The 21,883-nt window shown below is 33.5% G+C and overlaps 1 protein-coding gene across 4 annotated transcripts in view; it reads right to left on the bottom strand.

Annotated features, from left to right (window-relative positions):
- The window catches only part of MTF2 (metal response element binding transcription factor 2), a 74,987-nt gene continuing 53,931 nt past the window's right edge, over nucleotides 828–21,883 (bottom strand). For all 4 annotated transcript variants that reach the window (XM_005678091.1, XM_005678093.1, XM_013962623.2 and 1 more), the window contains 9 exons: nucleotides 20,007–20,102; nucleotides 19,005–19,073; nucleotides 18,074–18,197; nucleotides 10,927–10,994; nucleotides 9,247–9,417; nucleotides 4,994–5,099; nucleotides 4,822–4,874; nucleotides 4,605–4,709; nucleotides 828–3,232 (listed from right to left, as the gene is read on the bottom strand). In XM_005678091.1, coding sequence (XP_005678148.1) covers nucleotides 2,875–3,232; nucleotides 4,605–4,709; nucleotides 4,822–4,874; nucleotides 4,994–5,099; nucleotides 9,247–9,417; nucleotides 10,927–10,994; nucleotides 18,074–18,197; nucleotides 19,005–19,073; nucleotides 20,007–20,102 — 1,150 coding nt within the window. In that variant the 3' untranslated portion in view covers nucleotides 828–2,874. The remainder of the gene's footprint in view (nucleotides 3,233–4,604; nucleotides 4,710–4,821; nucleotides 4,875–4,993; nucleotides 5,100–9,246; nucleotides 9,418–10,926; nucleotides 10,995–18,073; nucleotides 18,198–19,004; nucleotides 19,074–20,006; nucleotides 20,103–21,883) is intronic.

Raw genomic sequence — 21,883 nt, 5'->3', positions numbered from 1 at the left:
CAAACAACCCTAGAACCGGAGTACAAGTTTGCTATAACTATAAAAATCAGATCAGGTTCCAAGCAAAACTTTATAATACCTAATAAAAACTCAATCAAATAGCCCCCAAATTATTTCTACCCTAACACTAACACAAATCTTAATATATACACAATAGAAACTAAACATACCTTGCAAATAAAACAAGAAGAAATACCCTCAAACTTATCAGTGAACATTCACTTCTATTAAACATTCAGTAACAAAATAAATCCAACAAGATAAGATCTGACTTCATCACTCTTACATTAGAACTGACAGAATAACTCTGATAGCTTATATTCTGTTTGATCACCTAAAGGCCTTAGAATCCATATTTATCCATGACTATCAGGGTATTTATAAAATATATTTGAGTAAAAATGAATAAGGTATACTATTTTTACATCTTTTCTTTCTGTAGCCTGGGGCAAAGCTTTTCAGGAAAAAGAAAAAAGGAATCCTTTTATGTAAACCCTAACACCTTCTATGCAGGTAAGAAGAAAACAGTTGAAAAGTTGAATTTTTTTGAAGTTTGGCGACAGGGAGATACCTTGCCTTTCAAGTATAAAGTGTACAAGCTGGCTAAACATAATTTATTTCTTCAGAGGATCATATAAAATGAGCATGAAATAATTATTAATATTTATTGGGAGGACAAGAGGAAAATGAAAGTAAAGATTTATAAAGATTAACTCAAGTGAACATATTTACAACAGAACTAGAAACTCTTTAGCTCCCTGGCTAGATAAAAGCAGCCATCTACTGCACTAGTGTGTATTTTCAGCAAAATACAGAAGCAAAACTCATTAGCTCTTTAAAAAATACACACATTTAATGTTCGTCTGTTTTAATTCTAAGTAAAGCAATTCCAAAAATACAAACTGAACATCAGAGCCATGTGAACCACCATGATAAAATAAAACAGACATTCACAATAATTACGTCTAAAGACAGTTCAGCTTAATAAATCATCTTCCAAGTATGCTAAAGAAAGAATTACTAAAAATACTGCTGGTGTTCAGTTAGAATTAAAGGACTTTGGGGAAAATGAAATAATATGATACAGGTGGAGTGAATAAGGTTACACGGGATTTACATTTTCCATTACCCCTAGATATAAACAAACATTCAAAATCAACACAAACTCTTGTGTGTTATTCAAAATATTGCAGCTGCAGGAAAGGCAACTTTAAATTAATAGCTAGGGGAAAATCAAGTTTTGGTGGAGGTAAACAGAAGTGACAGTTCTTAATTTGCACTTTTGTAAAGCTCATTTATACCTGGCCAACCAGGAACCAAATGCAGGACTACGAAGTTCTCTGCTTCTTTTGGCTATAATGTGACAAGAAAAGGTCATCTTTTGAAGATGTTTAAAGAAATAAAGCAACTTTCTTATAAACAGTCAAATAATCAATCAATGGAATAAATAAGCACTAACCCACATTTTTAACCGCTCTGTAATCACTACACTTTACATATTTTTCATTTTGGTGGCAAACTCTCCAATTTTTAGGCTAAAATCCACCAATCACTTTTAAGAGTAAAATGAACAGCCACCAAAATAAGAATATTCTTCTGTTTACTCTTTGGCTAAAAAAGAAAACAAATAAAACAAAAAGAAACAGAAGACAACTCTAACACTGGTGATAAAAGAAACTTTTAAAAAAAAACAAAACACATGTAAAATAAAGTTATCAATTTAAATCTTGGTACATTTCATAAAAACAAGAGGTAATGTTGTAATAAAACAGCAGCTGCCTCGCAGGCAACACACTGTTTGTTAACCCTGTGCAATAAAATACTTTGTTCATACTACACTTATTCAACATGACTAACAGTTACTACAGACATTTCAGGAATCTTCACGGGATTCCTATAGACTTACTGTTAAAACTGAGAGACATTTACAATCATAATGTGCCATGAAAATCTGAAAATGTTACTTCTAGTAGGAGATAATGTTCATAACTATTTGAATTTGTTTTAGGTACTGAACAGCTGAGTTACAAAGACTGATAATGAAAAGCATTCGAAAAAGCCCATGAACACTGTTGTTCACACCCTTCTTCAGAACACACTAAACTTGTTTGACACATTTCTCTTCATACATAGCAAGCAACAGCACCCAATAAAAGCCTGAGAAGAAATGCTGCTGTGTAAATACTGCAACTATTCCTGAAAAAAGAATTATGGGATATATACTCCAAAGCTGCCCATTCCCATAATTTGTATTGCATAGGTCACATAATCAATCACACACATATATATACACATGTGTGTATATATATGCACATGCAAAGAATATATTAAGACGACAATGAAGTCTAGTCACAGAGCAATTTACAGGCTCAATATATTTTTTACACTTTGTTGAAAGAAAATTTCAGTATTTTACAGTCTTTTAGTAGGCATTATATACACTGCACTTCTAAAAGGTATTGAAATAAATTTTTTCCAACATTTTGGTAACAAAACAGACAATGTTTCTCCAAATACTTGTGCTATCTATCTACATGATCAGTTTGCTCTGAGAACCACTAACCACAAAAACTGACTCAATGGAATAATTAGAAAAATTATCTAACACCATGCATGGGTTTGAATCATTTTTAATATCCTATCCTAGAAACATTCTACAAATCTCAAGATTTAAAAAATTAAGTCTCTGATTTTTAAAAGATATCTTTTTATGACAATATCCATAACATTGACAAGTACATGTTAAGGCTAGTATCATCTTATGTGATTTTTTTTTTAACTTTTTTAAAGATAGTAAAAGCCAGACTCCTTTAGGGTTCTGAATTGTACCTACAGAAAATGAGAGTGCAGTGAACATAATGTTCAGTCCTACAGTCAGGACGCAGTTGCTCCTTCCCATTCCACAAGATACTGCACCTTTCCATCAAGTGTCACCCGACGAGCCAATACTCGGTATTTTTCACCACATGCTATTCTACCTGCAGCACCAAAATAACTGGTAATGGAGTTTTTTAGATGATTGAGTTGTAACTCCTGATCTGCTAAGTTATTCAAAATCTCTGTGTTGAGTTCATCAAATTGGTAATCTTCTTTGCCTTCATCATCTTTTACAATTTCTGAGTTCTGAGTCTGGAGTGCTCTTCTTGGAAGACGACCCCTTCTCCTCCGTAAATGTGGTATTGCAGCAGGCCAAGATCTTCCTGTACGAGTTCTTTTTCTGGAGTCAGATAATCTACAGAACAAAAAAGGCCACAATTGTCTACCCTTGCTGACATAAAAATCAGCCAAATCAAAACAACAAATGCTATATGAAATGGATTATCACTCGCCTTCATTAAATTCAATCACCTTCTTGGGGCTGACCTTTGAAGAGCTTTTCTTCCTTAACTATGTACTATTAAGCTTAAAAGAATCAGAGGAAATTTTGATTTATGAAGCCAACAAGGCAAATTCTTACTTACCAAGAGGATTTTTAAGTCAGATCTTGTCAACATTTTTATCATTAAAAAGAAGAAAGTTCATTCATTCATTCACTCAGTGCAAGAAATATTTAATAAGCACCTATTACGTAAAAGACACCTTTACATGTGCTTTAACTGATGGCAGAACCAGTACAAAAGTTCTCTTGGTTATCAATTCTAGGCCTATTGTTAAGTAATATAATAAATTGAAATAAGCCTAAACTATACCCTTGGTATAGCTCAACATGATATCGGTCAAATTTAAATCTCTTTATCTTCTGTGTTCTCTTAAGAGATTAAGTGAAGGGACTAAACAAGACAAGCTTTGAGTTCAGAGATTAAAAGATTTTATGATATTATAAAACAAGGTCAAAATATAATATAGCCAATAAATTCTACTGCCCAAGTTAAACCTCAGTTTTGTATTTATTTGCTAATGCACATGCCATCTTGGGCTTGTTACAAAAACCCTCTAAGTCTCAGTTTTCTTATCTACAAAATGGAAACAACTCAAAAGACTGTTTTAAACAAGACAATGTACAAAAAAAAAGAAGATAATGTGCACAAGCTTAACAGAATGCTTGGTTGTGAAAACAAAAATTGAACAAAGGGAACTATAAAATCTGTAAGCTCATGGCTCTGGCCCCAAATAAACTAAATTTTTCTTACCTGATACATCAGACTTCAGGAAAAAGTTGCCTTTCTAAAGAGTTAGGTTAAAAAAAAAATACTAGAGGGAAAGTCTGCTATTGATAAAAAAAGACCCTGAGTTTAAAATCCTTTTTCTAATAAAAAGGTGTGTGTGCTTGATTCCAACTTATTAAAAAAAAAATTCACACTTGTATATTAAAAGTATAAAAAGGTCTCACAGAAAAGAGCACACCTATAAACACCAGGATACCTCTTCTTTGTGTACATAGCAAAATTCCTGACAAATTTGAAAATTTTAACATCTGTGCTCTGAAAAGTAAAAATACTCAGATGAATATTAATAACCTAAAATATCTATATATAGACTGCATCTCAAAAGCTGCAAGACAAACTGGTATCACTTTCAATTCTTAAAAATGTATTTAATCATCATTTTACAAAGAAGAAACTCTAGAGGAAAATTAGTTAAGAATAAGAACATAAAATATCTACCCATAATGCCTGGAAATACTAGACGAGGTAGTTTCTTTTGCACTGGAAGCACCCGTGAAATCCACATCTGAGGTATTGGATGAATGTGCAGTTCCCTCAGTTCTCCTGAGACAAAAGAATTTAAACGGTATAACAACTATATTACATAACAATAGAAATACTAATTCCCCCCCAAGAAGAAAATTCCTAGGATAGGCGAAAATAACTTTCTATTTACCCTATAGAACAAGGTAAATCCAAACTAGGATTCTCTGAAATTGACTCCTTATCCTGGAAAACAAAAACAAAAATTCAAAGAATGGCTTCTAAAAGTAACGAAAAGAAATTAGTTTCTCAGTAATTTCAAGCAGACTTCTGCTCTGAGAACAGAGACCAATATATCCTCTTACCAAAGGTGGCTCAGCAGTTTTTTGAATCATTTTTCTTGTATATGGGCCAGGTGGACGACCTACAGATTTTTTCTTTCCTTTTTTTTCTATGCCATTGCTTACTTCCCTGAAACATAAAACCATTATGTATTTAATCTCTGCAGAAAGAAAACAAAGACAGTGGACAATATGTACTGTCATAACCTCTACTTACGTAGTAATTAGATTATAAAAACAAAGTTAAGCTGAATCTACAAGTTTAGTCAAGTTCACAGATAATATATTTTAATTTGAATAAATATTTCTTAAAGAGATCTTTACATATGAAAGGTTTAAAGGAAAAAAGTTCCCTAATAACAATTTTGAAAAATACACATCACCAAAAAATTTTTTACAAAACAAACAAAAAAGTACTACTGTATTGGATGGAAGATTTCAAAACTCTTTAAGTTCAATTATTTCATTTAGGTTGTTACTATGTAGGTACTTGGAGGATGTTTCAAGAATTTAGTACTAAATTCAGTAGTATGAATTCAGTAGTTAACCTCATGGAGCCAGGAAGTTATCTATGTTAAAACTGTTCACTCCCTATACAGTAGCTCTAAATAGAAATATCCTGTGGGTTCCTGAATGATGCTAATCAGAAAGAGGTTGGAGAACGTAAAGGAGGAATCCTTCATATTGTGCAGGGGAATCATTCAAAGGACAAAATTAGCAAGTTTTAGAAAACCATTTTAGAGACATAAAGGAAAAAATCAAGCATAAGAAGGGAAAACAAGAAATAGGTCAACAACATATCTAATTAACAGAAGGGAAAAATGACAAATACCAGTACACAGAACATCTATTTCATTTAATCAGTAAACATCTCTATATAAAGGGAATACTATAATACAAAAATGTTCCCTGTACTAAGGGGTTTGAGATCTTCCCTGGTAGCTTAGCTGGTAAAGAATCTACCTGCAATGCAGGAGACCCCTGTTCCTGGGTCAGAAAGATCCTGTGGAGAAGGGATAGGCTACCCATTCCAGTATCCTTGGGTTTCCTTGGTGGCTCAGATAGTAAAGAATGTGCCTGCAATGTGGGAGACCTGGGTTCCATCCCTAAGTTGGGAAGATACCCTGCAGAAGGCAACAGCTAACCACTCCAGCATTCTGGCCCAGAGAATTCGTTGGACAGAGGAGCCTGACAGGGGCTATAGTCCATGGGGTCACAAAGAGTAGGACATGACTAAGTAACTTTCACACACACTATAGATAGAAGACAATAAACATGCATGTAAGCAGAATAATAAAATGGGTTAAGTGCTACAATAACATTATCCAGGAAAAACTGAATTAAAAAACAAGGTAAAGGAACAGATTTATATAATACGCTAGAAAGAGGTGAATGGAGAAAACAAGAAATGACTATCCCTCCTCACCAAACTGGTTTGGGGAAATAAAGGTGGAAGTATGAGGAAAGAGAAAGTAGAGAAGTAGAGGAAGAAAGTGTAACTAGAACTATAATCCAAAATCTTATCCAAGGATAAGATGGGTGGGGTGTACATTTATTTTTTTGGCAGGATGATCAACATAACATTTACAAAGGACCCCTGGACTAAAGAAAGTACCCTTTAGTCCAATTCATACATAGGGCCCAGAATGAACTGAAAATGCCTTTAGAGAAAGTTGAACCATTATCTGATCACATCAAATGAAAATCTGATAACTACCACAGACAGAATGTCCTATCAAAATCAAAACAGGAACAAGAAAGATTGTGGAAATCTTTTTTCTAATTTATAATATAAACAATTGCTAGAAAAAGATTAATAATAAAAATCTGAAAGTAATAGGAATAGTATTATTTTCCTTCATTAAAAAAAAACCCTTAAAGTACTATCTACTTTATTACTAACTCAAATGGATACACAGCACTGACAACCCTCTGTAATTTTTTTTTTCTTATTCGCCAAGATGATTAACTCATACCTTATGTATTGGCTCCTTAAATTTCTCTCTCAGCTATCTTTGCCTCATCATTTCATTGAGAAAACAGAAGCTACTAGGCAATAACTTCAGTCATCACAGAATTAGAATTTGTACTCCACTGGAGTGGCAATCCACTCCAGTACTATTGCCTGGAAAATACCAGGGACAGAGGAGCCTGGTAGGCTACATGTAGTCCATGGGGTCGCAAAGAGTTGGACACGACTGAGCGACTTCACTTCTTTTTCTCTCCATTTCAACAGAAAGATGTTAAGTCCTGCTTTAGAAGGTCAATCCCACATTTAGATTCCCACATCCTGTCTCTTATGTCTTCTCAAAGACTTTACAATATCTTCAGTTACCTCTCTTTCTTCTGTATCATTCTGCTCCACTGACATACAGAAACAGGTTACAATTGTCTTATATCTATTTTTAAAAAACCATCACTCGATTCAGCTTCCATTGCATTTGTCTACTTCCCTCCCTTAACAATACAGTGAAACTACTTCTGAGAGTTGACAACACATACCCTTCCCACTTTCTTCATTCTCTTTCAAAATTCTTAACAAGTATTCCTTTTTTTCCCCTTTTCCTGTATTACTGTCATCATCATCATTTTGAATCTTCCCATGTCCCTAATTGTAGAAAAAGACCAGTTTTGACAGTAAGTTGAGCAGTGCTGGATTCGATCATATTGTCCTACTGCCATGTGACTTTTACCTTTAACACTTAAGAAAAATAGTTTTTATCAAAATCACTAATAACAAAATGTTATCTAATCCAATAAACATTTTTCTCTCATCTTAACCTGCCTCTCAGCAACATTCAGTACTGTTTAATAGACCCGTATCTTTCTCAAACACTCTCCTTCACTTGGTTTTCATGACATCAAACTTTCCTAGTTTCCTCCTATTTCACATGATCGTTTTCTAGCCATCTCCTACATTTATTTCACTTCTTCCAAATCGCTAAATAATACCAGGACATTATTCTGGGCCACATTCTCTTCTTTTCTCTCTCTAGGTAATATCATCCATTCTCATGGTTTTATAAATTAACTTCAAAATTTATTATCATGTGTCCTGAGCTCCTGACTGAACACACCCAATTGCCTGTATTTAACATCATTATCACTTAGATGTTCCTCATAAGAATCTTGAATTAAATGAGTCTGAAATGGAAGAATGCTTTATTCACGTCATCAAAATCTATTCTTCCAGTTCTTGGTAACAGACATGACCACCCACTAGTTGCTCAAACAAGGTATCTGGGCATTGTATAACTTTATCTTGCCCTTCCTTTAAAATTTTAATTCATTAGCAAAGCCAACAAATTATGCCTCCAGTGGAGATCTTGAATCTATTTTCTCTCTACTTGACTGCTATCACCTACAACTGCACAAGCCACCATTATCTCTCACCTAGAAAACTGGAAGTCTTCATTTTTTCTTGTTTCTACTTACTTCTATAGATTTGCTTTCCAAACAGATCCAGAGAACTATTTTAAAAGATAATTCAGCGTACATACATCTTTAAATAGCTTCCCATTATTCTGAGAAAACAACCGAAATTCCTTATGAGGTCTACAAAACACATGACCAAGCCCCACCCAACCTTTCCAATACCCAATACTACTCTCTCCAGCCCTTGTTCACACCTTAGTAGCCTTCTGAAAGTTCCTAGAACATGCCTCATAGCTTCACACTTGTTATTTCTGCTATCTGAAGTATTCTTCCCTTTATTCTTCACATTGTTAGGTCATTCTCAATCTTTAAAGTTTCAGCTTCAATATTATCATAAACAAGCCTTCTTAAGCCTCTTTCTTAAAGTAGACCCCTATATCTCTATCCATCCCAGTACAGTCTAAATCTGTTTGCTATTTCCTAAATGGTATTAACATGATCTGTAATTATTTTGTTTACCACCTTTCTTCCCCATTATAATGTAAACCCCACCAGGGCAGAAAGAAGGTCTCATTTATTATATCTGCAGCACTTAGACATTAAGGTGCTTGATAAACAGAATGAATGAACAAACGAATGAGAAATGAACAAACAAATGAATAAATACTTATGCTGAACAAAATCAATAGGGTCTATTCCTGGAAAGCCTTAGATCTATAGTAAATAAATAAACATCTAGCATTAACTCTTTGTAACTTGTTCAAGCGAGAAATTTTAAATAGGATAACAAATCAGGGTCACTGCCACTTGTACTTTCAAATATACTAATGAGGCTTAAGTAACACACATTTTTAGTTACAAATTAGCTAAAGAGAAAAACTAACCCACAGATCAACTTTTACCTTGATTCAGATATAGGTTTGGATGCCTTTCTGCCTTTAATTTTAAATTCATGGGAGGTTCCTTCAGGTTCTTTCTCTGCTTTGAAAGCCACATTTGGTGGCACAGGAGGAACACGAATTCGCAACCCAAACAAATGCTTCTTCTTCTTTATTTCTTTCCCAGACATAAACCTAAATTTAAAAAACAATTAACTAAAAATTTAAAAACTGAACACATATACATGGAAGACCCTCAGTCATAAAACACATGAAAGTCTACCCAATACTACCCCCTTGCTCTTGTTTTTTCCCTTTGCTTTATTGGATTCTTATCTGCCCCAGAGCCAGTCCACAGTAGGATACGACAGGGAAGCAGGAGAGAGGAATAGTGTTAGAAGGAAGAACACATGTCCGCTAGGAACACATGGCCGTTTTTCTTTTTAAAACGTAGCATCTAACTTTTTAAAGAAAGAAGAGTACAGAGTGGTATCTCTTTTAGTCTCAATGTGCTTTTCCACATTTTTAGTCTTATCTGTTACAAACACCTCAAAAAAGGTTTAGGGAAAACAGAATTCTATTTCAGAGTGAATAGGTGAGGAGAGAAACCCTGGCCAGAAATAGGTAAGAGCACTGGAAAAAAGTACATCAATCCTAGAGGCCCAGAAAATAAAAGCAGTGTCTAGCATGTCAGATCTGGAATTGGAAATAACCTGGAGCAGAGGTGACATTTCTTGTGGGCTTGGGTTTCTGAAATATGTGTTCCTTAATCGTTTCCCAAAGTCCTTAGAGTCCTTATTCTAAAATAACCTCTTAGCTCTACTTGAGCATGCCTGGCCTAAGAACCACTACCAAGTGCTTGGATTGCCATTCATCTTTTATATAAGTGTGAGAAACGGGAGCTCCCATTTCTACCATAGTAGGAACAAAGGTATTTCTAGCACACTAAATTGGGATTACAGAATTCATTGTCCTATAAAGTATTTTTACCAGCACAGTAACTGCTCAGGTAACTTTATGGCTTTTTTAAGTTGTCCTAAAGATCTAACCACTTGTAATTATAACATTTATTAATGAGGAAATGTTGCTAAGTTCAAAAAAAGCAACATGTTACAAACAAAAATGTTATAATTAAATAGCTGGTTGAAACCAGCATATACATTTTATTTCTATTGCCTTTTAAAAATATTTTTAAGAGATGTAGATATGCTCCTTTAGAAAAAAAGGGAAAGATTTATATAAGACTATATCAAACAATGTCACTTAATTATCAAAAACTTAGATCACTAATACTACTACTATTCCTAAAGATGGCACTAACTAAACTTAAAATCATAGAAGACCTCAATCATTTAAAAACCTATCTTCTCTTTAATATATCCCCCTATCTTCTGCATATTCCTACCAGCTAATATGATTCTGTTTTACTTTCAGCAGATTAAATTATAAGAACAAGTCATTACTGATTATGCTTTTTCAACTAAACTGACCAAATTCCCCTGAAATACTGATATGCCTTCCATCCAACATTTCCAGAGAACTGCACCTCCCCTCTTCAATCTTTGAGAATCAATGGTTTACTCTGACTGAGAGAGGACATTAAAATGGTATGTATTAACTCTACACCAATCTCACAATTCTTAATGCCATTATTCCTTATATTTACCAAGTATCTCCTTCATAGGGATACATAAAATAACTTACATGGTCTTGTAATCATTTAATGCCTCCAGAACATGCTCATATCTTTCAGATTTTGGTGTGTCTGCCAGCTGTGAAGTATCAAAAAAACAATTTAGTGCACTGTAATTTCATCGATTAGTAATACACAGGTGATAGACGCCATGTGATACAAAAGAAAAGCTGACTGACTAGTTGTCAGAAGACCAAAGTTCTAATTTCAGGTCCTCACTGACCAGCTTTGTGACTTAAGGCCATTTAGCCTCTCAAATCTTGTTTTCTCACGTATAAAAAAGAGAGTATAAATCCTTTACTAGTTTCTTTACTACTATCAATACTTGTATAGATAAAATGATATGCTTGAAAGAACCATAAACTGTAAAATACAATAAAAATGGGATTTTATTATCATTGAATTTACTTTAATTCTATAACCTGGGAAAGTAATAATACATTAGAATTACTTTAATATCAACTATAAAGCTTCTAATAGATATTAACAGGAAATATAAAAAGTAATGATAAACATGCCATTTTACTTCCCAATACTTCTAACACAAACCAACAACCTCTATAACTTTGAAAAAATAACAAATTTAGGGATTTTGTTTTCATACCAATTACAGACTTCGGTTAAGCCTAAAATCAAAGTGACTCAGTACGTTTTTATCATCATACACCATTTTAAAATATAAACATTCAATTCTGGAAAATATTTTGTTTCAAAAAAGTTTCTTTCAGAGTTATTTCTGCCTTTTCTTCAAAGTTTAAAGACTAGGGCCCAATAGAAAAAAATTAAATTATAAAATACCATCTTCAATTAAAGCAATAAAAATTTAAACAAATGAACAAAAAATCTTCCAAAATACCACCGTTGACTTTTAAAATGACTGCCAGTAATTTTATTTAGCAGCTGAAACTCCCAAAGCTCAGAACTTCAAGTAAAAAAAAATAAACAAATCTGTCAAATATAACATGGTAGGTAGAAGAGACTTTTACAGTCATCTACTTTTATTTCACCAATTAGTCAACAGCTATAAACCTAAATTGCCCAAATTCACACTGCTGGTTAGCTAAAGAGGTAGAATTTGAACCCAAGTGACAATTAAGTACATTCCTTCAACATTCACTGAGAGCCCATTGTGAGCCTGTACTGGGTACTTTAAGAGGAAAAGGAAAGTAAAGTTTGGTGCTCATTCTCCTTAACCATACCACACCTTCCTATTGTAATTTCTTAAGTGTCCAATGACAGAAAATTTCTATTAAAGGAGAAATAATGGACTCAGACTTTATAATCCAAAAGAGACATGAGATATCCACCTAATTTAAGTTTTCATTAATACTGTAATCCCTTTAATAGTACTCAAGAGTCATGAAACCTTGGTTTAACTAGTACCACAGATGAAACCTAATGAAGAAGCCCATTCCATGGGCAAACAAAACATTCCCTCCTGGATTCTCTTTTATACAAGGCAGTTCTTCAAGCATTTGACAGTAGGTAAGAGGGCTAAGTATGAAGATTATGTTTAGGTTTAGCAGCACCATCACATGATTATTTCACACTAAGCCTGGCTAAGTACTTCCATCCTCTTCCTGGTCCCCTCAGTTCAGTTCAGTTCAGTCACTCAGTCGTATCCAACTCTTTGCAACCCCATGAATCAAAGCACGCCAGGCCTCCCTGTCCATCACCAACTCCCGGAGTCCACCCAAACTCATGTCCGTCGAGTCAGTGATGCCATCCAGCCATCTCATCCTCTGTCCCCTTCTCCTCCTGCCCCCAGTCCCTCCCAGCATCAGAGTCTTTTCCAATGAGTCAACTCTTCGCATGAGGTGGCCAAAGTCCTGGTCCCCTACTCCCATCTTAACTCTAAAATCTCATTAAATCAACTGCCATCAAGCCAAGTATCCCCCATCATACACTGTTCTTCCATATTGTTGTTTGTATATTTAAGCCTAAAAGAAAAATTTTATAACTACTGTTGATTTGGTTTTCAGCTCAGTGTTTGAGATGATATTTTCTCCTGATTCTGTCATCCTTCTTGAACTGAAGATAGAGACAAAAACAGAACCCTGTGGCTCGCCATTAGAATCTCCCTCAAGAATATTTCCAAGCCAATGACTGCTTTTGCTACTAACTCATTAGTTACAAATGCATTTAAATTTTATTCTAACCAGTTCACATTCCAATATCTTATATAAAACTGAGTTATACTATGCACATTAGCACTTGACATATCAGTGCTGCTAACCATATCAAAAAAGAAACCAAGGTATTTAACATGATTTATTCTAATAAACTAGTGGTATTTTTTCTGATTGCTTTTTAATTCTTCACAAGAAAAATCTGCTCTACAATTTTGCTGACATTCAACAACAAAAGTTTAGAATTTCTCAAATCTACTCCTTTTTACTTTTTGAAAATCACAACAAACTCTTTTTTTCTTTTGGTACCTGTTCTCTATGATTTCCTGGGCCTCCCTGGTGGCTCAGATGGTAAAGAATCTGCCTGCAATGCAGGAGACACAGGTTCAATCCCTGGGTCAGGAAGATCCCCTGGAAAAGGGAATGGCTACCCACTCCAATATTCTTGCCTAGAGAATTCAAATTTTATCTGTAAGTTCTTTCAGCACTCCAGGACTATTTTGCACAGGACTGTTTATTTCAACTTGCATAATGCAGTCAAAGGTTCCCTCACTGTATTTTGAAAACAGAGTGTGCAAGTATTATACTGTTAATCAAATAATCTGTATTAGAAGAACATCATAGTCTAGTTCTTCCACCTGACTATGAGGTTTATAACATAGATCTTCAATAGAAGAAACATTTTTGTTCCTCCGTATACTGACACTAATCTCACACTGTGATTTCACGTTCAGGGTTATGTATTACTGTACAGCGATACATGCTATTACATACAGTTAAAATTCTTCCCTTCAATAAAATACATGCCTCAGTTACCACACTGAATTCCACACCACCTAGGCTTAAGTATGCCAAACAGCTTTAGTAATTTGTTTACCAACATATATTCTGTACGCTAATACAACTCAAGGCCCCAAGTACTGCTTTTAATCAGATTTCTTATAATTTTCCCTTAAAAGTATTATACCACCTCTACTATTTTTCTACTATTTTTTATTTTTTCTACTATATTTTTCTCTAGCCAAAACACTGTTTCTGCCATATTATTTCATTTTATCTATGCTTTTCTCTCTCTATCCTTCAAGTAAAGTAGCACTCAACCCACTGGCTCCATCAACCTTTTAGGTATTTAAAGCTTAAGACCACAGCTAACAGAAAAGTGGGTTGTCCTTATGAAACTGAAATTTCAAATCACATTAGGAAGTAAAGACAAATGATAATAGGCAGATTTCAAAAAGTATTAATATCTCATTGTAACTTCCCAAAGCAATCTGATATAACCTCATTCTAAACACTTCATTCTATGTAAAAATTTTAAGCAACTTTTATTTGGGGTGTCAAATTATACTACATATTTTTACTATCTCAAAAAAAAATAATTCAAAACACAGTAGTTTCTCAAATACTAGATTCAGTCTATATGATAATCATTAAGGTACCAACTCTCAAAGATGTTTACCAAGATCACATAAGGAAATTATCACTGTGTTCTAACATGTTCTAAAAGTTTCAGCTTCTCTTGACATAGCAATCCTGAAAATAATCAAGAAAAAAGAAAATATATACGTTAAACCTTACCTTTCAGTGTGAAAGGATATATAGTTGACCTCTGAACAACTGGTTGAACTGCATGGGTCAACTTATGTATGGATTTTTTATCCCCCACTAAATACATACATCTAGGATTTCCTTGGTGGCTTGGAGAGTAAAGCATCTGCCTGCAATGCAGGAGACCTGGGTTCAATCCCTGGGTCGGGAAGATCCCCTGGAGAAGGCAATAGCAACCCACTCCAGTATTCTTGCCTGGAAAATACCATGGACAGAGGAGCCTGGTAGGCTACAGTCCATGGGGCCGCAAAGAGTCGGACACAACTGAGCGACTTCACTTCACTTCACTTCTTCAAATACATACTACAGTACTATACTGCGGACAGTTGAATCTGCAGGTGCAGAACTGCAGACAGGGCAGGCCAACTCAAGGTGTATGTGATTTTTGATGGCAGAGAGGGTCAATACCCCAACTCCATGTACTCCAGTCAACTGTACTCTCTAAAATGGACTCTCTAATATTCTAGCATAAAGATCTTTGTCATATAGTCTACAGCATATATAATAAGAACTGATGTTCAAAATGACTTCAATATTCTAAGGTACTTAAATAACCAATATAAGCATACCTTCTTTCATTGTATCTCACTTCACTGTACATCACAGATCCTACAATTTTTACAAATTGAAGGTTTGTAGTAATACTGCCTCGTGCAAGACTGTCAGCACCATCCTGCAACAGCATTACTTTTTTAAAATTTTTCTGATGTGGACATTTTTAAAGTCTTTATATCTCTACTGAATTTGTCACAATACTGCTCCTGCTTTATATTTTGGGTTTTTGGCCAGGAGGCATATGGGATCTCAGCTCCCCAACCAGGGATCAAATCCACATCCCCTGTATTAGACGGTGAAGTCTTAACCACTGGACCACCAGGGAAGTCCCAGTTTTTAATTTAAGGTTATGTACATTGCTTTTCTTAGACATAATGCTATTGCACACAAAGACTACAGTGTGGTACAAGCATGACTTTTATATGCACTAGGAAACCAAAAATTTGTGATTTGATTTATAGCGTATTAGTTTTGTTGCAGTGGCCTGAAATTGAAACCACAGTATCTCTGAGGTGTATCTTTAATATACTTAGATGTAGTAATTCACATGTTTTGAAAGTACAGTTGGCCCTCAGTATCCCTTGGTTCCAACCATTGAAAATCAACCAGATACGAAGGGCCAACTCTATTACATCATTTTGAATAACTATAATTAATGTTACTTTATAAAAAGATTTTTAATACAAATATAAAAAGAAAATTTTATTAACCTAATTTTGAGTTAGTAACAAAACTCAATTTGCAATTCAATTTCAGTTAGCCAAAGATTTACTACTTTAATAATTAGGAATAATACATTGTCTGTATTATCTTTGCTTCTATTACCACAAACATTTAAAAGTAAACTAAATGAAAATCAATGAACAAATATTATTTACAAATTTTATGGTCTCTTTATCATTAAAACTTCACTCTAAAAACTAATTACAATATTAAGATGTAAAGTATTAATACAGAAAATTAAAACCTGAACTTCTATCTATAAATAACCAGAGAATGAGATGACTAACCTACTAAATCTGAATGTTTTCTTTTTTTTTTAATGTGGAAAAAGAGCAATGAGAAATGACTAGAAAGTCACTTCTTCTGATAATAAATCTGATGGCTCCCCAAAATGGGAACATTCCTTAGAAAAGTAAAACATTTGTTATAAAGTTATATTTGATTGTAATCATGTTTTTCTTAATTTTTAAATAAAGATATATTTTTCCGTTTGGGGCAAAGAATAAGAAATTGAAATTTCTTACATGTAAGACATTATCTCATAGGGTTCAGAAAATAAAACATGTACCGATTGCTGAAATAAATGTTTTCTGATGTATAGCAGAAGTTCAGCTGGAACTGAGACAGCTAGAATTCATAAATTGAACTCATTTCTTTAAAAAACAGCCTGTAGTTTTTATTATTTTCTGTTTTCAGCTTCTTCAATAAATCTAAAGTTATCTTTTATTGTAATAAAAAATGATAGCATTTGAAATAAACAACTTGAGTTTTTATATGCATGCCCATTATCTACATGAAGTAACCAATGCAGACTTCAACCACGTAAAACACAAGTGTACTAACAGAAATATAAATGTATCTGCATATGAAGTGCTAAAAGAGTCACTGCTGGGAAGAAAGTATTTGAAATTAATGTATGAGAACATTAAATATTCAGATGACTATAAAGAACAATATACTTAATAATAGTGCCTTACATTTTCTTCTCCAATTACTAATCAGTTTATTAAAATTTATCATATTTACAAGTCACTCACTTTCTCTCCAGTCATCTAAAAGAAGCTTTTAAGAGAAAACTTAATGAGAATATTATATTCTAATTTCTAACACTCAAAACTCTTAACTCAATTGATTTTAGTATCATTGATTTTAAAATCTAAGTATATCACAGGTGTTTACTTTATACAACTGACCTACTACTTTTAATAAATATGTACTGTGCACTCCCTGATGCCTCATAAAACCCCCAGAACAGAAACTTGATACTTTATTTGATGTAAACCTTATAAATTGCCTGTCTAAAAGCTACAAATGCAGAAATTCTTCCTAAATTTCGTATCAGTTTAGTTTTTGCCTCAAAAAGTAACACATGACTAAAATTCACACATCTATTCCACATATTATAGAACAAAAAATTTAGTATCTGTATTTTAACATTTAATATCTGCATTTTAATAATTCTAAATAAATCTTTAAAAAGGTAAATATAAAAGTTACTCTAGTTACTTTTCTTTGTGCTGTTCAGTATTTTCCAAATCTCCAATGAACATGCATTAACTTTTATATTGCTTTTTGTAAAAAAAAATAAAATAAAATAAAAAAACTCTTCACAAACAGCATGAGTGGTTACACTTTGCAAATGAAAAGAAAAATGAGATGTGAGAATGACAGGGATAATCCTCAATTCAGGTAACTTCAGTCTCTTATTATTCTAACATTATTACCAGGTCCTACTATTCCTGAAAGTCAAAGATATAAAAGAGAGTACCAAAAAGAGAAAAATGAAGAATGCTGATTACATCTCTAAGTTTATAGTACACTTAGAAGAAAAGAAGGAAGAACCACAGGATACCCAGTAATAAGGATTTCTCCCTCTCTTCTATCTTCAGCTACAGCAATTCTCATTTCAGAAAATGGAAGAATTAAGTAATTTATTTCCTCCTATACTTTTTCTCAAGTTAACAGGCAACAAACAGGAGAATGAGGGCTGATCCTGATAGCCTCACCGAAGTTATTTCTCCCTATCTAAAAATACAGTGCTACTTTAGATGTATGGCTTGCACATGTGCCTTAGCTGCTTTCAATAAAAACAAAATAAAAGAGACATTAAGTAGCTAATGATGTTAGCTCTGAGACCACCTACCTCTCCAGGGTGCAATCTATCCCAGTTTTCATTAATGTATGTCATAAGCTCAAGTTCAGAATCAAAGTATTTCTTCTTGTGAATAACACTTAGGTTGTAAAGGCATAGGTGTGCTATATCTACCCTGGAATCCAAAAATAATCAAATCATATGAAAATAATGTTTTGGTTATTATTTTAAAATCACACATTATTATTATAAAACCAGCTATTAAAAAAATCCAAAGTATTTAGATGAACAGATGGTTAATACCATGTCATATTCACAATAAATCACATATATGAAAATAAATGAAAAACATTAATTTACCCTGAATAATAACTAAAATTTAAGATACTCGATTTCTTAAAAGAGAATCTGATGTTTAAAAGTTAATTTATGATCTAAAATTTCATATTTTCACTACTACATAAGCTATAAAATGGATCATACTTTAACAGATTTTATTTTATCTGATTCATTAATTAAATCCTATCTTTTCCTAAAATATGTAAAACATTTAACAAAAATATCTAAGTACTTACTATAAGCATTTTCAGTAAATCTCCAAAATTCATCATACTTCCCATGCCCAAGGATTACTTAACTGAGGCAGAAACTGGCATATTATAAGACCTTTCTCTCTTCTACTGTATTCTGAAGGCCCAAAAGAACTAGAAACATGAATAAGAATTTTGAAGATCTAAAAGATATTTCAAAGTTACTTTTTATACCATTAGAAACTGAATGGCCTTATTACCTTAGCAATAAAACTAGATAACCTTTGGGAAAGATAACATCAGGCTTGAGGATAAATAAAGGAAAAGAAAGAAAGCCAGGCATAAAGAACAAATTTTTCTTTAAGCTAAGTAAATGTATATAGAAAAGTTTCATCCTGTAGATTTAAAACACAATTCTTCTTTTGCTCCTTAATAGAAAGGTCCATACTTACCATTGTAATGGTAGACGTTTGAGGTATTCTGGTCCAGAACTGCAGACAGAGCAAATAAATGTATAAAACCTGAAGAAAAAGAAAGTTGTAACTGAGCAAGCAAGAGTGTGTACAAATTATTTACCAATTACAATTAATATTCAGCAAGTACATATCCTACAATTGACATAAGGACTGATAAACAAAGCAAATTATAATCTGAATCATGACACTGTAAAGAATTTCTTCTCTAGTAATGACAAGTAATGAAACAGTTTGTATATGGTGAGGGGGGCAGGATCAGTTTTTTTTTAACTATTAGAGATCTTCAGAATTCACATACAAATTCATATAAGTATAGCTTACTAATGACTTGTTTGTACTGTGAATTGTGATGGCTGCTCTCATATGCTATAGTCACTGTTACTTTTACATGTCCAAAACAATCTGGTAAAATAAGCCCAGAAGACAAGCTGACATTGCCAAGGTCAGAAAAACAATAAACTGCATAAACTAAGATTTAAACCTAGGGTTTTTGATATTACATTTAGTGCTCTTATCTATAACTTTTCTTCCTAGAGCCCTATTTCACATTCTCTTAATCAAAAAGGACATTAGGTCAGCCTTCCGACATTCTTTAGATCTAAGATATAAACTGTGTGCATCAAGGTTCTGTGGCCTTTTCCAATTGCCTATCATGAGACCTAATTGAGCTTCTTTTAAAAAAGTATAATAGAATGTATTGTGGGGCAATAGGTACCAATACAATCACTGGTCAAATACTTTAAAAGCTTTCTGTAATAATATCCAAAAGCACAAAAATTGTGTTTTTTAAAAATTATGTATAATTTAAGTATATTAAACAATATTTTCCCTCTAAGCTGAACCGTTTCCGAATCAAACTTGGGGGGAAAAAAAAAAAAAAAACAACCTTTAGAAATGTGAAAAGGCAAACACAACTTTTAAAAGCTAAAAAAAAAAGCCCATAAATGAGTCAGTAAAGCTCAAATGCCCTTCTCTCACCTGTCTCCAAATAGCATTGGCTTTTGAAGGCATTGCACACAAGCTTCATGAAACCACTGTTTACATTTGCAGCACTGTAGCATCTTTAAATACCAGCTATACAAAAAAATTTAAGATTAAAATTACTACCTTTCATGATGTAAAGGTTAAAAAAAACCACGACAAAAGTGACGTGCAGAATATAGTTGTGATTATAGCATCATAGTTCTGATATCGTATTAAATTTTTTCCTTTCCAAAAAGTTTATTAATATTGACTACATCATCCCTTCTTGCGTTTTATTCTTGAGAATTTATAAGCTCTTGAAAGCTATGTCTACTATTTCTAGCGTTACTCAGTAGTGTCTGAATCTTTGCGACCCCATTGACTGTAACCTGCGAGGTTCCTCTGTCCGTGGAAATTTTCCAGGCAAGAATACTGGAGTGGGTTACTATTTCCTACTCCAGGGGATCTTCCCAACCCCAGGATCAAACCCATGTCTCTGCGTCTCCTGCATTCACAGGCAGATTCTTTGCCACTGGACCAGTTGGGAAATGTGGGTCCTAAATTAGTAAAGGATCTTTGACAAGTCTGCAATTTTTTTTTCACATCAACAGTCTCAGAAGTCACCAATATGTAGAGCTATTTTGTCCTATACACCAAATGACCACAGGCAACTTTATTTCTATGTTTCCATCATTCTTGTTCATTATAATGCAAAGGAGTATAGCAATTTAATAAATTTGATTAACATAATTACAAACCTAATCTAAGGCTCCACCGGTATAAAGGCTCTGTGACAGATTTTTGTCCCCTTTCAGATAGCTGAACATACTAAAACTAAATCTTCAGCTAAAGCTAAGTCTCTTTTTAGTTAGTACATGGTTTTAATATATAAAAATCCTTATTTGCCACCAAATTAATACCTTTTCTTCAAATTCTTTTGCTCACTAAGTGAGCCCCACCATTAATCTTAAGCCATATACAGGCAAAGGCAAGACAACTACCAGTAAGGCAAAAGACTAATGAATACTATTTTCCAGGCACTCTGTTAGGTGTTAAAAGTGTTAGCAATATCAAATATAGTTCATGTAGTCAAGACATTAAAGAACAATGAATAATCTGCTTCATAAAATAATGTATATAAACTTCCTTGGTGGCTCAAAGGGTAAAGTATCTGCCTGAAATCTGGAAGACCTGGGTTTGATCCCTGGGTCGGGAAGATCCCCTGGAGAAGGAAATGGCAACCCACTCAGGTACTCTTGCCTGGAAAATCCCATGGATGGAGAAGCATGGTAGGCTACACTTCATGGGGTCGCAAAGAGTCAGACATGACTGAGCGGCTTCACTTTCACTTTCAAAACACTAGGTATAAATGATTAAAGGAAAAAGATCCATCTCTTTTCACTGTATCTCTTTTATAAACGATTTAAAGAAACCAGACCTAATGTTTTTCAAATCTGCAAGAGACCAAAAACTGAAAAATATTATAAAAATGTTAAACCACAAATAAAAATTCCATAAGATCAGAGACAAGATAAAATGAAGAAATAAAAATAATTTATATGTTCACTTATTGACATTTTCAGCACTAAACAACTTATATGTCCCTGCATCCTCTAGAGAGCACCTGTCTTAAGAAACATGGAGTCCAATAAGATTTAAGAAACCAATAATTATAATTTAAATAGAGTTAAATGTAAAGTTATTCACTAACATTTTTTACGTATAGCACAAATACATGGTACACAATTTGGTTTAATATCAATTTATATGAAAAAAAGAACTTTAAGTTTTAGTCAACCACCAACAAACCCAGAATGAGCCAAAAGAATATGATGGGACATATTCAACCAAAGAGAGGTAACACAATCTTTTCTTGCAATAACAGAAGCATA

The sequence above is a fragment of the Capra hircus genome, chromosome 3, assembly GCF_001704415.2.
Source record: "Capra hircus breed San Clemente chromosome 3, ASM170441v1, whole genome shotgun sequence".
In the NCBI taxonomy this organism is placed as follows: domain Eukaryota; kingdom Metazoa; phylum Chordata; class Mammalia; order Artiodactyla; family Bovidae; genus Capra; species Capra hircus.
This window is presented reverse-complemented; position numbering and strand designations above follow the sequence as displayed.